Below are 19870 nucleotides of genomic sequence, written 5' to 3' on the forward strand. Positions count from 1 at the left end.
CTCAAGATTTTAGATGTTGAGGCTTTCAGAAATGATGTGCAATAGTCTTCTGCTACACAATCAGTCGACCCAAAAAGGAGTTTTAATTACTAGCCTTTAAATGGAAACCACAATGTCAGATTTCAAAACTTAACTACATTTAAGAAATATTTATTTACTGATAGATTCAATATTTGCATGTCATGCAATTTTCAACAGTCAGCCACTTATATTAAAATAAAAACTCAGTTGGATAGAAATAATTTTATGGACACTGGACTGAATATACGACTCACTACTCTGCAGATTCCAATTTTTTGAATATTACAATAACTTGTAAATTGACAGCTGAGTGTACAAGGCAACCTCGAGTGAGCAAGACAACAGAGTCAACAAAGTCAAATTGAAGAAAGAGTATAAAATTTGTCCCGCTGCAGATGAGTCAAAACTAAATAGGATGTCAGATGACAGACTGAAAACTACAGAAAGGCCACAAAAATTAGGAAAACAATTGAAGAGAGAGTTTGGATTATTAACAAATTAGACTCCAATGTGCATGATTAGAATTCTATAAAGTTATGAATAATTGTACAATGTTGTGACCTGAAAACCAAAGTGATTAGCAAACTCTTTTTACACATGAAAAGTACATTCTGCTGGTTTGATAATGTTCTACCTCTCTCACTCTCTTTTTTCACTAGTTCGCTTGAGATAATCTCAGAACAGCACCTAGAAAGCACAGGCACATGATGCAGAACTGTTCTTAATTTGTAAATCTTGAGCTCTCATAGAAAGAATCATAGAAACCCTACAGTGCAGAAGGAGGCCATTCGGCCCATCGAGTCTGCACCGACCACAATCCCACCCAGGCCCTATCCCCACATATTTACCCGCTAATCCCTCTAACCTACACATCTCAGGACTCTAAGGGGCAATTTTTAACCTGGCCAATCAACCTAACCCGCACATCTTTGGACTGTGGGAGGAAACCGGAGCACCCAGAGGAAACCCACGCAGACACGAGGAGAATGTGCAAACTCCACACAGACAGTGACCCGAGACGGGAATTGAACCCGGGACCCTGGAGCTGTGAAGCAGCAGTGCTAACCACTGTGCTACCGTGCCGCCCTCTCAGGAATGACAAATGTATAAAATGGTGAAGTCATACGTGTGTGTGTGTATATGAGGTTGAGTAACAATGGTCTTGAGCAGTCATTCCAAAAGAATGGGATCAAGACAGATTATACATCAACTAGTAATTACAGGACATGAAAGGAGGACATATGGGAAACTAAAACTCTCAGGACTACATACTGTGATTGAGAATAGAAAACCGGAGAGGGAGATACAGAACTAAAAAGTTTCTAGAGACTCTGTACCTGCTAATTATGTAAACAATGGGTAGCATGCAGACAGGAAACAGAAAGAAACCAAGGACAGACCAGTCAAACCATTGGATCGGAGATCATTCATTTCTCCACCATTTAATAAGGTCATGATTGATGTGTATCCCAGCTCCATTAAGGCAGCTCAGCTCTATATCCATTAAAGTCCTTGGCAAGCAAAATTCTATCAAATTCCAATTCAAACTTTTTATTTGAGCAATCTCTGGTTTTTTGAAGGATTGCAGAGGTAAAGATGATAATATGGAAGAAAGACCATTGGTGGGCGTTTAAATGCAGTTATGATTGGAAACATGTAAAAGCGGTGGAAATGTGTAGAGAACCAGCTATGGAAAAAGATGGAGGTCAAGAGAATCAAGGAGAACATGACGTGATAATCATGGCATGAAGCTTGCAGTCACAGAGAACATAACTTATAGCTCAGTGATACTATAAGGACAAAAGTCAGATTAGAGAGATTCGAATAGGAAGTTTTATGACAGGTACAGAACTTGAAGCCAATGACATGTTCATCAACTCTTAAAAAAACTAGAATACAGATGGAGGATAGTTGAAAAAGATGGATAGGTCAATTTTATTTGAAGGGGAAACGGTGGTGACTTTGAAAAGGAAGGGACAAGTTTCTGAGGTGAAGAGCCATTAAGAAGGTAAGCAAATCACATGGATTCTACAATTGCTTCGATGGATGCAGGTTCAGCAAAGAGACTAACTATTCACCATCTCAGTTGATGTTGCCTCACACATGATATTAAGTCAAATTTTGATTTGCAGATATGTTGTCACTGTTAGATGTGTGGGTGAAGGCACTGGCTTCGCAGCATGCTCACTTGCCTTGTTGGGACCTGGCTCTCTGTTGAGATTGCTTGCTGACAGAAACTTATCCGATTGCATCTGCCTTTAGTTATTTTCTTTCCCAAGTATTAGGGTCCAATTTACAGGTTCTGAGAATTATTTTCAGAATATCTTCATATTTGACTTTTGGACATACTGTAGTGCAGATTCCTGTGCTCAACTGGCTGTAGAAAATCACTTTGGAATGCAGGAATCCTCCTTGCGAACGACATGGCCAACCCAATGTACTACCTTACTTGATATTGCAGATGGATCTCAAACGGCAAAGGTGGAAGGCATCTAGCTGCTTTGTGAGACACCAGTGGGTTGTTCATGCCTTGCACCCATACAGAAGTGATGTGAGAATCACTACCTGGTGGATTTTGATCTTTATTTTGAGACAAACTCCATGTTCTCTCCAAAATCTGTTGACGAGCCTGATCAAATGTTGAGCTTTCTTTAGCCAGGTGATGGGTGATAAAACCGTGGTGCTGTAGAGGCGTGCGAGGCATTTTGATACATCTTGTAGTTCTGTAATGCTGCAAGTACTTTTAATATCCCTTTCTATTTGTAAATAAAGTGTACTGCAGTTATGATGTAGATCAGCATGTGCAGCTCACTGGGTGGGAGGAACATGGAGTGAGGAGGACATCAGGACAAAGGGAGAAGAATTTTGACCAAAAACAGGTTAATACTGGACTTTTTCAAAATAAAGACAGTTTAACTGAACAGGGACACACACATGGCCATGCCATTAATGTCTAGTACTAATTGTACCTAGACACACTGTCGACAATAACTCTCATAGGCAATGGCATTTCTGGATATGTGTAATGGCTTTCTTCATGTCTTATCAAGATGCAGATTGCGGTACGCACCCAAAGACATCCCGCTGTTGAGAGCAGGAAATATCCACATGCAGGTGGTCTTGCAGCACCATGGTGGAATTGATAAGGCACTGAAACGCAAATGGATGATCCAATCCAAGGTATTATCTTACATGTCAAGAGACCAGGATTAGAAAGGGGTATAAAGGCACAGCCCAAAAGGACATCAATGCTGCAGCCTGGGAAACATGACTTGGTCAGTTCAACGGCCTGACAAACCCAGAAAGACCAGTATGCAGGTCTTATTAAGCAACTATTGTTTTAAGTATACTACTACTTTGTGTGTCAAAGAAAGGTTTTCCAATTAAAGTGGAAATTGGATCCAAAGTTGCTTCATATCATTGATATTATTATGGGGTCCAGAACTTACAAGGGAGATGAGATACTCAGTTTAAGAATCTTATAGGAGGGTACTTCCAAAATAGCAGAACTTCTGAACTGACTTGAGGGGTGTATTGATGATTGTGACAATGGGTTGATGGTTGACACAAAATTTCTGTCTTCTTCAGACTTATTGTAAAGCTGCAGCATTCTGAGGCTTGGGCAAAGAACCAGATACTCTCTGAAGTGTGTACCATGACAGCAAACAAGAACTCACTTAGTGGCTGTTTTATGATTTTTGTGTGAGTCCTGAGCCTGAGAAGAAGTTGCCATCAGTCTTCAAGTGAATGTCAACATCAAGATATTTGAGCGCATACAAAAGGATGGTCGAAAAGTAGATGGCAAACAGAACAGATTCCATGACCAACATTACTTGGTGCCATTGGTGGTAGGAAAGGCATCTGATGAGGCACAATTTTGCATCACACTGCCCATCATGCCGTCATGAAATGAGCAGATGACCCTGATTATCTTTAGACAGCCATATTTGTGTAATGTCTTCCACGAGCCTCCACGGTTTACGTTGCCAATGATCGTAGTGAAGGCAACAAACATCATTTAGAAGTCCTTGTTGGAACCAAGAGGCTTTCCTTGAATTTGACAAGATTGCCACCTGTTGCTTGTTGAGCACAAAAGCCACACTGTGATTCCAGGTACACCAAGTCTGTAAAATGAATAGCAGGCTGTTGAGAATAACCCTGCCAAGAATTTTTCCCACTGTACAGAGAAGTGAAATACCAAAATGATTGTCACAGATGCTTTTCTTCCAACTGCACAGATGAGTTATAGAAGGAGTCTTGTAATCTTGTGGCACAATGGCCTGGTTCCAGATTAAGTAGAAGAGGATAGTGAGTTTCCTAACCATATAAACACCTCAGCAGGAATGCCATCAACTCCTGGAGATTCACTTAGACAATTGCTTTATGGCCTTGGTGACTTAGGCTCAAGATAGATTTTGGATAAACTCATCCAGAACGTGATGTCATAATGCAATTGAGGTCAAAAACTGACCTCAGTGCAATAAAATAGATATTCCACAACATTCAACTAGATGGAATCTAGACTGTCAAAGACTGTCATATAACTGAGAATGTGGCTTCAGGACAAGTAGCAGAATGGCTAGCTAGTTGCCCTTATGACTAAAAGTGAAATGCACAGTCAGAGATGGAAAGTGGTGTTCCACAAGCATCAGTGCTGACACCACTGTTGTTCACAACTTACATTAATGATTTCTAAATTTGCAGATGATACCAAATTGGGGGTGCGATAGTCAATACAGATGACTGCAACAAATTGCAAGCACCTCTAAAACAAACTTGCGAATGGACATATAATTGGTAACGTAATTTCAACACATAATTGTGAAGTATTACATTTTGTCAAGAAAAAAAAGCAATGCATTATTACCTCGAAAATAAGTAGCTAAATAGGGTAGAGCAGTAAAGATGCCTGGCAGTATAGATACACAAATCAGCAGAAGCAGTGACACAGGTTTACAAGGAAAGCAAACATAGCACTTGGGTTTATTTACAAAAAAATAGAACTGGAAAGTAAAGAACGTTTGTTAAAAATGGTAGTGCGGTAGCTGATGTATAAATTTTGAAAATTGCTCTGAAACTGCTTGTCTAATCAGAAGCTGGCTTCTCCAACAAGAGGAAATATCTTCTCCACATCCACCTTGTCACTACCCCTCAGAATCTTAAAGGTTTTGATCAAGTTGCCTCTTAACTCTTTTGAGCTCTAATGGAAACAAACCTAGCCTCTCCAACCTTCCCTCGTAAAACAACGTGAGATAAACTGAGACTGTTTTCCTGCAATTTGATTGAGCTGTATAAAATTATGAAGCACCAAGATGGAGAGAACAGGAAGAACCTATTGACATCTCTGCTATGGGAAGTAAGCGTAGATTTAAAATAACTGGCCAAAGGATTAGAATGAAGCTACAGAGAAATGTTTTCACCTAGAACATGATAGGGACCTGAAACTCATTGCTTGAAAGGATGGAGAAGGCAGAAATCCTCATCACATATAAAAACACTTGGATATACACTTGCAACGTCATAATCTACAGGTCTTTGGAACAAGAGCTAGAAGGTGGGATTGGGCTGGATAATGGTTTCAAAAAATATGGGTATAATGGATTGAATAGCCTCCTTTTGTTTATGAAGTTTGCTATGTTCCTCGCTTCCTTGCAAGACTTGTGCACAGTTTATCAAAACACATTACTCAAATTACTTGATAGGTTTTCTGATTGGTTCACCTACGTTACAATTACAGCCATCAGGTACAGTAAAATCATGTAACTCAGCAGATTTTTGTTGCAATCAGGCATCCCGAGCCAGGATTATTCATGGGCTAGAGAACAGTTAAGACTGTAGGTAGGTTAATCCGGAAAGAAAAATAGGAGTGCATCATATCGGGAGAACAATGCATAGATAGTAGGAAGGCGTTTCCCAGAATTAAGATGGACCCAAATATTTTCCAAAAAAAAGCAACGAAACCTAACCAAGCTACATGGAAGTATTCCTTTCAGACCTTAGTTTTCCTCAAAGAGACCAAAACTAAGGGACTTGCAATTCTTTTAAGAATTAACCATTTCTAAGGAAGGTTATATTTGCTTTTAATGGTTTTTCAAAATTACATTACTTATATGAGCATCAAAAATTCAAAATGGCAACTCAAAGCAATTTCAGAGGATTATTCATAGAATCCTTGCATGATATATCACAAAACGAAGCCTTTAAATTTATCATGCCAGTACCGTCTCTTTAAAATTTGGTTCTTTACCTCTGCCATTTCCCTGCAGACCTGCAAATTCTCCCCCCTTCAAATATTTATCCAATTATCCCATCAGATTATTGTGTTACTTGCTAGTTTTGGATTGGTAGCTATCAACCTGAAAAAAATGAGTTAATTGATCACATTCCAGCCACATCCTCATGAACAGTTATCATAGAATCATAGAATCCCTACAGTGCAGGAGGTGCCATTCAGCTCATCAATTCTGCACTGACTCTTCAACAGAGCATCCTACTCAAGCTCTATCCCCATAACCCCACCTATTTACCCCCTCCCTCCCTCCCCCCGCCTTTGGGACACACAGGGGCAATTTAGCTGGGACAATCCACCTAACTTGCACATCTTTGGACTGTGAGAAGAAACCAGAGGAAACCCACGCAGACACAGGCAGAACATGCAAACTCCACACAATCATCCAAGGCCGGAATTGAACCCGGGTTCCTGGCACTGTGAGGTAGCAGTGCTAACCACTGTGCCACCGTGCTGTCAGTTATCAAGTTAACAACATTATTTTTGAGTTAGTATATCACTAACATTCATCTGACGAAAGACAGAAGTGAAGAAAGAAAATGAGAGGCCACACGTAATCAGAAGGACAAAGTTAAAAGTGAAAATCTGGAAGACATGTAAAAGAAATGCATAAAAATAAAATTTGAAACTGGGAAAGAAGCAAATGAACAGTACAGGAGCCAAATAGTTATTTTGCCATCAACACTGCCCAGGATGAAGGAGGCTAATATTAAATCTAAAGAGGAGGCATATAAAGTTGCTTTGAAAAGCAGCAAGTCTGAGGTTTGGTAACAGTTTGGAATTCAGCAAAGGTGGACCAAGAAATTGATCAAGAGGAAAAAAATAAGGGTTTGAGTGTAAGCTTAGAGCTTCTACAAGTATATATATTTTTAAAAATTTGTGAAGACAAATATCTGACAGGGCAATTAAACAACTACTTCAGGTTTGTCTTCTTAGAAAATGACACCAAGGTCTAGTGAGGAGGAAGAATTGAAGGAAATTAGGAATAGTAAAAAAGATTCAGGAGAAATTAATGGGACAAAAGGCTAAATGTCCCCAGGCCTGATAATCTACATTCCAGGGTACTAAAGGAAATGGCCATGGAGATAGTGGATGCATTGGTTGTCATCTTCCTAGAAACAAGTTCTGCAGATTGGAGGGTGACAAATCTAACCCCACAATTTCAAAATTGAGGTGAGAAAACATGGAATTACAGACCGGTTAGCCCAACATCATTAGTAGGGCAAATGCTAGAGTCTATTATAAAGGAAGTAATAACAGGAAACTTGCAAAATATCAACAGGATTAGACAAAGTCAACATGGATTCATGAAATGGAAATCATATTTGAGAAACCATTTACAGATTTTTGAGGATGCAACTATTGAATAGATAAGGGAGAACCAGTGGATGTCATGTATTTGGATTTTCAGAAAGCTTTTGGCAAAGTTCATTTAAGAGATTCATGTGCAAAACTAATGCATAGGAAGTTGATGGCATGGATTGAGAATTGCAGAGCAGACAGGAAACCAAGAGTAGGAATACATGGATCTTTTACCATGTGGCAGGCGGTGACCAGTGGGATACCACAGGTATCAGGGCTTGGGCCCCAGCTATTATTATACATAGGTATACATGGGGAGGTAGTAAATTGGATAAGACACAGGCTCAATGGAAGAAGCCAGAGAGTGGTTGTGGAGGATTGCTTCTCTGAGTGGAGGCCTGTGACTAGTGGTGTGCCGCAGGGATCGGTGTTGGGTCCATTGTTGTTTGTCATCTATATCAATGATCTGGATAATAATGTGGTCAATTGGATCAGCAAGTTTGCTGATGATACAAAGATTGGAGGTGTAGTGGACAGTGAGGAAGGTTTTCAAAGCTTGCAGAGGGATTTGGACCAACTAGAAAAATGGGCTGAAAAATGGCAAATGGAATTTAACGCAGACAAGTGTGAGATATTGCACTTTGGAAGGACAAACCAAAGAAGAATGTACAGGGTAAATGGTAGGACTCTGAAGACTGCAGTTGAACAGAGGGATCTGGGAATACAGGTACAGAATTCCCTAAAAGTGACGTCACAGGTGGATAGGGTCGTAAAGAGTGCCTTTGGTACATTGGCCTTTATAAATCGGAGTATCGAGTATAAAAGTTGGAGTGTTATGGTAAGGTTATATAAGGCATTGGTGAGGCCGAATTTGGAGTATTGTGTACAGTTTTGGTCACCTAGTTACAGGAAGGATGTAAATAAGATTGAAAGAGTGCAGAGAAGGTTCACAAGGATGTTGCCGGGACTTGAGAAGCTGAGTTACAGAGAGAGATTGAATAGGTTGGGACTTTATTCCCTGGAGCGTAGAAGATTGAGGGGAGATTTGATAGAGGTGTATAAGATTTTGATGGGTATAGATAGAGTGAATGCAAGCAGGCTTTTTCCGCTGAGGCTAGGGGAGAAAAAAACCAGAGGGCATGGGTTAAGGGTGAAAGGAGAAAAGTTTAAAGGGAATATTAGGGGGGGCTTCTTCACGCAGAGAGTGGTGGGAGTGTGGAATGAGCTGCCGGATAAAGTGGTAAATGCGGGGTCACTTTTAACATTTAAGAAAAACTTGGACGGGTTCATGGATGAGAGGGGTGTGGAGGGATATGGTCCAAGTGCAGGTCAGTGGGACTAGGCATAAAATGGTTCGGCACAGACAAGAAGGGCCAAAAGGCCTGTTTCTGAGCTGTAATTTTCTATGGTTCTATGGTTCTATATCAATGACTTGGATGAGGGAATTGAGTGTAATATTCCAAGTTTGCTGATGACATAAAACTAGGTGGAATTGTTAGTGAGGAGTAAGTAAAGAGACTTCAAGACAATTTAGACAAGTTGAATCAGTGGGCAAATACATAGCAGATGCAGTACAACATGGGTAAATGTGAAGTTATCCACTTCAGTTTCAAAAAAAGAGAATGACAGAGTCCTGTTGAAATGGTGGCAGATTGGGAAATGTTGATGTAAAAAAAAGAATCTGGGTAACCTTGTAAACCTGTCACTGAAAGCAAACATGCAGGTGCAGCAAGCAGTTAAGGCAGCAGATGGTAGTTGGCCTTCATTGCAGAGGATTTGAGTACGGATGTCTTCCTGCATCTGTACAGGGCCATGGTGAGACCACACCTGGAGTGCAGTTTTGGTCATCTTATCGAAGAAAGAACGCACTTTCCATCGAGAGTGTGCAGTGAAGGTTCACCAGACTGATAACTGAAACACTGGATTGTCACATAAGCAGAGATTGGGTCGTCTAGGCCCAGACGAATAAGGGGGGACCTATTTGAAAAATGTAAAATTTTGACAGGGCTGGACAGACTGAAATTTGGGATGATATTTCCTCTGGCTAGGGTCTCTAGAACAAAGGGTCACAGTCTTACGATATGGGGTAGACTGTTTAAGATCAGAGGGTGGTGAACCTGTGGAATCCTCTACCACAGAAGCCTGTGAAGACCAAGTCACTGAATATATTTAATGAGCAAATATATTAAATGAGCAAATGATTTCTAGTCTCTAAAGGTGCCACGGGTATCGGGGGAGTGCAGGAGTATGGCATTGAGATAGAGGATCAGCCATGATCACATTGAATGGTGGAGCAGTTTCAATGGGCCAAATGGCTTACCCATGTTCCTAATTTCTATGTTTCAACTGAAAAAATAATTATCCATATTTTATATATCTTCCAATGATTACAATATCGGCCCTCACTTTATGGATGCTTGCAGGAAACGGAGATTTCCAAAGGCAAATTGACGAACTGATAGTTCTTAAGTATGTTAAGGACAGAAGCAGCATACATCAGGACAAACAATAAATATACCTTTGCACCACTGAGTTATCCAACAGAAGTCAGACGAAATATCCAGAATACATTCCATGCCACTTTAATAGGGTGAAAAATAATCTGCTTTCAAAGAATATCATTTAGACTGGAAGTAGAAATCAGATTTATCACAGGGAAATTACATGTTATTGAAGTAAAAGTGAGTGGTCATTGGTTGCTCATATTCAAGAGATCAGAGACATTATTATAAAGCTACAACCATTTTTTCTGAGGCACATGAAATGTCTTTCAACATTTGTTCCTCAAGTAAAGCAAATGCATCTAAACTTGGGGAAAATGGTTAACATTTTCTTTCAAAATATTTATTATCTAGTCATAAGGGATATATAGTACAGGAATATGGCCAACAAAAAGCAAGACAGAGTACAAGAGATATAAACATGGTCTTACAATGTTTGCCCAAGAGCAGCATCAGGAGATCCCAGTTAGATTACTTTAAAAAGGCTAGTCAGAGAACTTGATTTCACTCAAAGAAAGCATAAGTTGCATTCAGTTAAAAACTTAAAGTTGTTCAGCTGGCTAATATCTGGAACGATGTACACAAAATATCTTTATGATTCAACTGGCTTGACTCTTTAAAAACAACTAAATAGAATTTAAAAACAGATTCATGTTTTACTTACAATATTGGAAGTTGCACCAATGTATTGCACAACCATTTCCCTTTTAATAGTCATGTCCTTCTCGCGCAGAGGAGCCTTTCGTTCTTCGTTTAAGTTCATATCTTCCTATAAAGATAACAATTAGCTAAATTAACTTGCTGAAATGCTGTAAATGGCCACGTTATTAGTCATGACAAGCAACAAATCCTATCATTAAACCTCTATTGACTGGTGCCACCTCATGTCTATGTGACCTTTAGAAGCAGTTTTAAAACACAGAGTTCAACTTATAAATTTCCAGATTTAGGCACCCAAAAGATTCTTTCCTAAATTTGGGTGCGGAGACTCTTGAAATTTCCCCACTACGTTCTTACCAAAAGTCAGGCCTGGAGGTATGAAGAACAGAACAGCTTGCACTTATATTGTGCTTTTCTCATTCTCAGGTTGTTCCCAGTGCTTCACAGCCAAAAAAGTACTTTTTTTTCATTTGATGTAAGTGCTCATACTATTGTTATATTGGCAAATCTAGCAACCAATCCATTTGCAACAAAGCTTCCCATACAGTAAAAACCAAATCATCTTATGAATGGCATCATCTGCAAATGGAGCAGTAATACCATTGCTTGCTCCCTACTGTTTAAGTTCAGAGCCCTATCCCTCTTACATTGAGGAATCCATCACAAAGATAGAAAATTTCAATTGAAAGGAACTCTACTTGCGTTTTTAAAAACTGGGGTCAACAGAGGCGTTCTGGAGGACATTTCAAAATCCCAAAGCAGTGTTTCCAATGGGGGAGAAAAAACAGGACCACTGTTTAAAAAAAACTCAGCCATTAACAACAGTGAAGAGTTCAAACAGTGAACTCTCTATTTTTTGCCTTCCATCATTGAATCTTAATTTGGCCAGAAGTTAACACCTACTGCATAACGATTGTGTGCACACATTTATGTGCATGCATACATGTGAAGGTCAGGACATGTATTGACCTCTTCAAATATCTAAAGTCTTCGCCACTAATACAGCTATCCTGCCTTGCATAATGTTTAGTGAAATTCATGTAAACTTGTTAGCCTAAAATTTAGCTGATTTCCAAGTCAGCCATCACAATTTGTTAATTCACAATCCTGCTAGAGTCCCAAGTCAATAATCTCGGTCGAGGCCAGTAACATGTTTATTTTTGTTTAAATCTGACAACCCAGGTATTAATGAGTAAGATGCTCTTTCAGATAGTCTGTGCAGACTCGATGGGCCAAATGGCCCCCTTCGGCACTGTAAGGATTCTAAAATGAATTCCCTGAATCCACTTTTCTCCTACACCCATTCGACTTGCACTCCAAAACTCAAGCCAGATGCCTCGCAAAAATTAAAAAATTATCCACTGGATCCGAATACTGCTTCAACGGTTCGTATAAGGATTGGGATTTCTTGGGCTTTCCACGACTTCCGGCAGACTTTTCTCTTCAAATCTCTTCAAACCAAATAACTGCAAACATCCCGTTCAACTTAGCATCTCTACATCTGAGGCGTAACCACCTCAGGTCAGAACTCTAAAATAAATACAAATGTAGAAATCAAGTTCTGAAGAAAAGTTACACTGAGCTTGAAACATGACTCTTATTTCTCTCTCCACAGAGGCTGCCAGGCCTGCTGAGTTTTTTCTCGCATTTTGTTTTCATTTTGGGTCACAGCTCTGCTGGTTCTAATATTTTTTAATTGCGAAATTTAGCATTCAAACTCCCTCTATCTCATCAGCTTCACTATACCAAAAGTTGAATTCACTGTTAGCAAAATCCTTCAGCTAACAAGAGGTTCAAATCATATAGCTAAACCCAGAATTTCAACCAAATTCTATTCAAAGAGATGTTTCCTTCACTGTAGTTGTTCTAAACTATGTGGAAAGAGAATCATCCCCTTTAACATTTATCTGCCAGGCAACTTAGTCATATGATGATTTATTTGAAGCCAGTGGCTGAGTACAAGAAATCAAACCAGAGAGGAACTTGGGTTATAAAGAGACCATTAACACAAGATAATTCCCCACTCCCAACACCTGAAAAACACATGGGCTAAAACATTCGGTGCTATCTTCTTCCTGGGTTTCTGTCTAGCTTTGTGTTTTTTAATGCTACTGGCCCAAAACTAACTAAAGTGTGTAAAGAAAGCAGAACTGCCAATTATATCCAGTGCTAATCAAATTTCTGCAATTTTATGCACAAATTTTTAAAAAGGTGCCCCTCCCACCAGACCAACCACATTTCCATTAATTGCACTCGCTTGCAAGTGTTTCAGGTGGTTCTTAAAAATTAAGCTTTTTCCTTTAGGCACTAGGAAACTAATAGGCATGTTTTAAATTATTTGTTTTTTTAATTACTAAGAAACCAATATAATTAGCATATCATTCAATATTTTTATTCAAAATCAATTTCATTCTGCAAAATCAGATTAGTCACAGGTTATGGAAGAGATACTCTAGTTAAAAATATGTATTTTTGTGAGAAGTCCACTTTCAGCTATATTAATGTAAGTGCATCAATTTACCACTCATTTATCAGCATTTTTGAAATAATCTTTACTTTTTAAATTAAATTAACACTGGCTTATGGATGATTTTACAGTTGGCAATATTGTGGGAAAAATAATACTTGAAAAAATGAAAGCCAATGCAGATTCTGAAAGACCAGCATTCAATGGAGACAGCAATCAAAAAGTTAATGCTGAAAATCAGAAATACAGGCAGAAAATGCTGGAAATACTCAGCAAGTTATGGCGCAACTCCCATAATGTTGCCATCATCTTCCAAATATTTCCAGCATGTTCTGTTCCTATTTCAACATGCATAGTGAGTAACAATATGCAAAACTTCAGCTAAGATTCAAACAAATGCCTACCTTCTTTCAGCCTAAACAATGTCAGCTCATTTTAAGACCATCGATCAAACAAGGTTTCTCACTCGCTTCTGACATTTATCTTAATCCCATTCTGTCTTCATCTTCCCTGCATCCTCTTCTTTCTCCCACTCATGTCATTGCCCTTCATCAACTACTTTCCTGCATCCCTTCTTCCCCACCGAGTTTATTCCCTTCCATCCATTTTGCTTTCCTTCCTTCCTTGCGCCTCTGCCGCCTCAACCTACCTCTTTTTGGTCTATTATTTTTTGTGTTCATTATTTGCCTTGCTGCATCCAAGTTTTCCTCTTCCTATACTTTTTGATCCTCCTCCCCTTTCCTTCTCTTTTCCTGTATTCTCTCCTCTCCCATTAATTTAACTTCTCACTTATGATCCTCTTCTTCTTTAACTATGCCCTCTCCCCCTCCACATCTCAATCATACTTCACTTTCTCTATCCTTTCATTCCTCTCTTCCTTTGTGAACACTCTCTCTCATTCACCCCTTTGATCTCTCTCAATTCCCTTCATCCCAACCATTTCTTTCTACCTTCAAACCTCCCATTCTCTTTCGACCACCTCTGTCACTTTTATTTTCTCTTGGCTTTTTTTTTCTTTTTGATTCCCTTTTCTACATCCAATCAAATTGTGGTTGCAATTGCCACCTTTGAAATTTCAATTTCTTTTCTTTTCAAGAAAAAAGCACCATGATAGCATAGCTTTCTGTTCCAGACAGGAGAGCAATGGTAAGATAACTTTTTCCCTTTTTCCTCACCCGTAGATTGTGTAAAACAAGATGTATATTTTATATGAAGTGTTCGAAACCTTTTGAGTGCCGTGACATTTAATAACAGACACAAGACCAGCTTTCCGATAAGTTTAAATCAGAAGATAGAAGTTTTATTCACACAACATGCACAAATGTAAATGCAACAAAAACACTCACTCCCTGAAACACACATACACAAGATGAATTATATAGCCAAAGCATGCATTTAGATTAACAGAATAACAAGCAGCAAATCACATTTACATTCAAGTCTTGCAGGTCTTGGTGGGTTTACTCTCGTGGTTCTTTGGAATTAAATGAAAGTGAGAAGTCTCTGGTTTCTAGCTGAAGCCATGGTCGAGTTTCTAAAGAGACACATTTTTGCAGCTGTAGATGAATTCCTCTCTCAATGACTGAGTTGACTGGTTGTATTTCTTTCTTCTGGCTGGAGAATGATCCCTTGTGGTCTGTTCATATCCAGACTGACTGGGCTCTGACTGGTTGTTGGAGTAATAAGATTTGGTAACTGAAGCCGGTTACAATCATGTCACTACATGATCAATACTTCTATTGCACACACAAAGCATTTGAAATTTCAAGCCTTTAGAAATCATAGACACCCTACAGTGCAGAAGGAGGCCATTCGGCCCATCGAGTCTGCACCGACCACAATCCCACCCAGGCCCTACCCCCCCATATTTTACCCGCTAATCCCTCTAACCTACGCATCCCAGGACTCTAAGGGGCAATTTTTTTTAACCTGGCCAATCAACCTAACCCGCACATCTTTGGACTGTGGGAGGAAACCGGAGCACCCGGAGGAAACCCACTCAGACACGAGGAGAATGTGTAAACTCCACACAGACAGTGACCCGAGCCGGGAATCGAACCCGGGACCCTGGAGCTGTGAAGCAGCAGTGCTAACCACTGTGCTACCGTGCCGCCACCACTGTGCTACCGTGTCTCACAATGTTCACACCTGCTTGTGATAAACTGTTTTCTCCACACTCACTAAGTTTCAAACTTGTAGATTCCAAGATCACTGAGGGGGAGCTATTGATACTGAATTTCCGTAAATACCCAGATTCACAAATGGTCTCACATATCGAATACGTTTTCAAGGGAGGATCTGGCACCCACAGTCATGTACATTTTAATAACTTTCCTGAAGCATGTTCAGACATAAGTTAACTTTTTTCAGTCTAAAAATCAATAAACATCTGATCTTCAGCAGCCATATTTGTAGCGCATTGACTTTACCTTTAAAAAACTGACAATTTCAAAGAGCCCACATTGAATAAACTGCATACCCTGAAAGTTAGCAGTATGATGTGTCTTCCCTGGGCATGACATTTCCAAGAATCTGGTACATAAGCCTTTGACTTGAATAGAGGACTTCCACACCTCTTGCATATTCTGAAATGCATTCATCTTCAAACGTGCCTCCACTTTCCCTCAATATTCAGTTGAAGAATGGCTAAGAATATTAAACCAAGTTTTACCAGATCACAACCCACAATCAAGAGATCGTTGCTTAAAATTGAGCACATACAAATACCTTTTTCTTATTCCAACATCAGAGACACTTCTTTGATAACTCTCCATCTCTGAGGAGCCATAACCTGACATGTTGTAATAAATTATCCAGATTGCTGGCCGCAGAGACAGCAACAATTTACCATTGAGAAACAATGGAAATAATGACCTTTACAAACCCTTGATTTCTCCAATTACTGGTCAAATAAGCCATATATTCACAGCTACTGCAAATCAATTTTTTAATACAAGCAGCAGAAGCACAAGTCAAACAGCAACAAATAGATAAATTATGGTTACAATTTAAAGCAAAGTATTTCTGTTCAGAATTAGCTTGCTATTGGCTTCTTTTATTCAGTCACCATAGATTAGGAAACCAGCTGCTTTACCAGAAATCATCTTCTAGCCAAAATCAATATGATATTTCAACTGTTAATCAAAGGTCTAGGCAGGTTTCTCAAGGAAAAGGCGAAGCCACACATTCGATGTGTGGTTCGTTGGCAGCTCTTGCGGAAATTCAGAGACAGTTATTAAAATTCAATCAAGGCTCGGTAGCTATTTAGGATATAATTCACCTGGAGCTCAATAATCATAGGCCTCTGCATTGCATAGAGTGTGGGAGATTCTAGTGTGGACTCCCACTGAAAAAGAAGTGTGAATTACTTCAATTTTCCCACGAATTCAACACTTAGAATTTATTTGGGAGAATTCCAACCTCAATGTACATTCACAAAAAACTCTTCCTATGAACAAACACGTTTGGGCTAGTTTTCGCTGGAGGGGCCAATCAATAAAAGATAAGTTGAAGAACCTCTCAAGTTTGGCAGTTTACTTGAGGGTCCACAAGAAAATAAAGTTATGGTTTAATTTTACAAGTAGACAAGGAAGTCTGCATAGATCTTCAGTACCAGTTAAATGACATGTCAGAGGTGCTGTTATTTTAATACGAGACTTTTAGATGAGGGCCAAATGCAAAAGAATTGTGCTTGCAATAATGGTTAGTTCAGAACTCAAATAGATTTTTATACTATGAAGCAAGGTCTTATGTGAATTTCTATTTACTTTTGTAAATGTAACAGAAATCTTAAACTATCTCAAGATAATCTACTGTCAACTAGCAAGTAGCAGATTAAGCTGAACCTGACTAGAATTCTAGTTAGCTTTAGACAATGTAATGGTCTCAGTGAAAATCAACAAACCACAGTCCATACACTACACATCAAATAATAACGGAGGAAATAGTAAAAAGCAGTATTTTATGATGTAGGAAACAGGGAGTCAATGTGCATATAGTAAGCTCCCAAAAATTGTGATGTGATCAAGGCCAGATAACTGTTTTTGAAACGTTGATTTGAGGATAAGAGGCAGGAAACCAGGGGTGATTCCTCTTTTCTTCTTCAAAATAGTGCCATAGTGAAGAAGGGAAAGGGTTAATGTTTTTTTTTGTACTCAATGTATTTTGTGCCTAAAAGGTTGAACTTTGTATCTGGAATGTATCATAAACATAATGCTTCCTTGTGGCTAGTCACCCCTTTGTTTATATTGCTCCTGGTAGAAGTATAAGCCATTTGTTCTTGGTTTCATCTTTTATTTTTAGTATAAGCCATTTGTTCATGGTTCCCTCGCTTGTTTATATCATTCTGATAAAACAGACAGTTGAGTATAGATGTTAGTCTTTCTTTCCCGGAGGCTTGTCTATGATTTAAACAGAGGAAGCAGCGACCAAATGGTAGAGTGCGAGAAAGGCCGTTTGAAGGAGGACTCCCACTGGGACAGTTGCACTCAGTCACTTCAAAGGAAACGCTGCGGGAAGAGCAGGGGACCAGAGGTGACACCTTGACTGCAACGACCTGAAGAATTGTGCTTTATGACCCAAGGATACCAGATGGTCTCTAACCATGATCCAAAGACGATCAGAAGCTGTTAAAGGAACTATAATTTACGATCAAGGACTGTTAACTGGACTTTGCTTCATGACTTGTATTGGGAACCCTGATGTATAAATATCCATGCTTCTTGTGTTCAGTGAGAACTTTGGCTTCCGCTTTCAAGGGGTCAGGTTCTCCCATAAGCTTGTGAGAATAAAGCCTGACTGTATTTTGACTCATACCAGCCTATAGAGGTATATTTTCCGACTTCACATGGGATCTTTTATATCCACCCTAAGAGCAAGTCAAGGCCTTGGCAACATCTCATCCAAAAGGCGGCACTTCTGAGTATGCAATATACCTTGAGTACTGCACTGGGAGTGGGAGGCTAAATTGTTTGCCCAAATTCTGGAGTCTGTTATTCATTATGTATATTAACTGTATTTACTTGTATGCAGGCTGGAGGACATTAAGTTGGCAGCATGGTAGCACTGCAGTTAGCACTATGTCTCACAGCACCAAGGACCCAAGTTCAATTCCAGCCTTGGATGATTGTCTGTGTGGAGTTTGCATGCTCTCTCCGTGTCTGCGTGGGTTTCCTCCGGGTGCTCGAGTTTCCTCCCCCAGTCCAAAAATGTGCAGGTTAGGTTGATTGGCTATGCTCAGAGAAATTAGTAAATTAAACACAGGGGTTTACAAGGATAGGGGTGGGGTGGGATTGTTGTCGGTGGAGGTTTGATAGTGCAGAAGGAGGCCATTCAGCCTGTCGGGATTCTATGACTCTCCATGAAATTGACAAAATTTGACATGTCGGTTGTTTCTATCAATGACAACCATGCGCTGCTTTGCACATTTCACAGGGACCACATTGATTAAGTTAAAGTGTTTTGGAAATTTAAACTTGCACACCCGCAGCTCATGATACCATTTCACCTCACTGTCCATTTTATGTCAATGCGACTAATAAATAAACTTTTCATTTTTTATTTACAACAAACTTTTCAATTGCAAAAGTAGTCTGAAGTGAAGGGAGAGGTAAAATAGCATAAAATAGCGTGACTCAACAAAACTGTAGGGAGCAGTGTCAGTTTTGTTGCAAGTGATTCAGATTCAGGGCTCCCACCATTACCACCCAGTTACAATTTCTCATATTGAGGGTTCTTTTCTTGTGCTGTGCAAACCGTGGTTCAAGTCCAGGGTCATCCAAACTTGAAACGTTAGATCTCTTCACTCTCCACAGATGCTGTCAGATCTGCTGAGATTTTCCAGCATTTTCTGTTTTTCAGATTCCAGCATCCACTGTAATTTTTTTTTAATTATTGTAGCTTGTTAGGTTGCAGAGAGAAAGGGCATTTGGAGAAGGTTGAGAAAATATGGCCCTTAATAGCTCAATTTCCTTTCCATCTTTTTCTCCAGTCAGCTACCCCCACTGAACCCTTAGCAACCTTTGTAACCGTGACCACCACCTTGAGTGCTCTGCCCAAAGGCAGGTTTCACCCACAATGCCACAACTTTCACCACAGGTAGGACAGGGAGGCAGGTCTTGAATCACCCCAGACAGAAGGAGGTTCATGCCCTAAGCTGTAAGCACCAATCTGATCCACACCAGCCATCTGAGCCAACTAGTTCCCTCAACAAGTCCAAGTTGCTATGCTAACATACACTTTGACATATATGATGCAGTCTGCAACTATGGGTAGCAATACTCTTTACATCACATAGTTAACCAGGAATTTTAAAACAAGAGAAGTGTTCTCAGTGTTTTCAGTTTGAAATTCTCTTCTCCAGGGAGCAGTGGAGGCTGACTCATTGAATATTTTTTGTACTCAATCAGATTGACTTCCTTGTCAATCAAGGATCTAAGTTACAAAGAGCAGTGGGTTGACAGGAAAGTAGAGGACACGATCAGATCGGCCATGATTTTATCAAATGTTAGAGCAGGTTTGAGGGGCTGAATAGCCTACTGCTCCTAATTCATATGTTTGCATGTACTTCTACTTCCCTCCCTGAGACGTTACTGGTCCAAGTGAATAAAAAGAACCCTACTAGGTAAATAG

General features: G+C 39.6%; 1 protein-coding gene across 1 annotated transcript in view; it reads right to left on the reverse strand.

Moving 5' to 3' along the window:
* LOC144500017 (protein diaphanous homolog 3-like) overlaps window positions 1-19870 on the reverse strand; it is a 606420-nt gene that overhangs the window by 534202 nt on the left and 52348 nt on the right. The window contains exon 4 of the mRNA XM_078222760.1: window positions 10778-10882. Coding sequence (XP_078078886.1) covers window positions 10778-10882 — 105 coding nt within the window. The remainder of the gene's footprint in view (window positions 1-10777; window positions 10883-19870) is intronic.

Source organism: Mustelus asterias, chromosome 10, assembly GCF_964213995.1.
Source record: "Mustelus asterias chromosome 10, sMusAst1.hap1.1, whole genome shotgun sequence".
Lineage (NCBI taxonomy): Eukaryota > Metazoa > Chordata > Chondrichthyes > Carcharhiniformes > Triakidae > Mustelus > Mustelus asterias.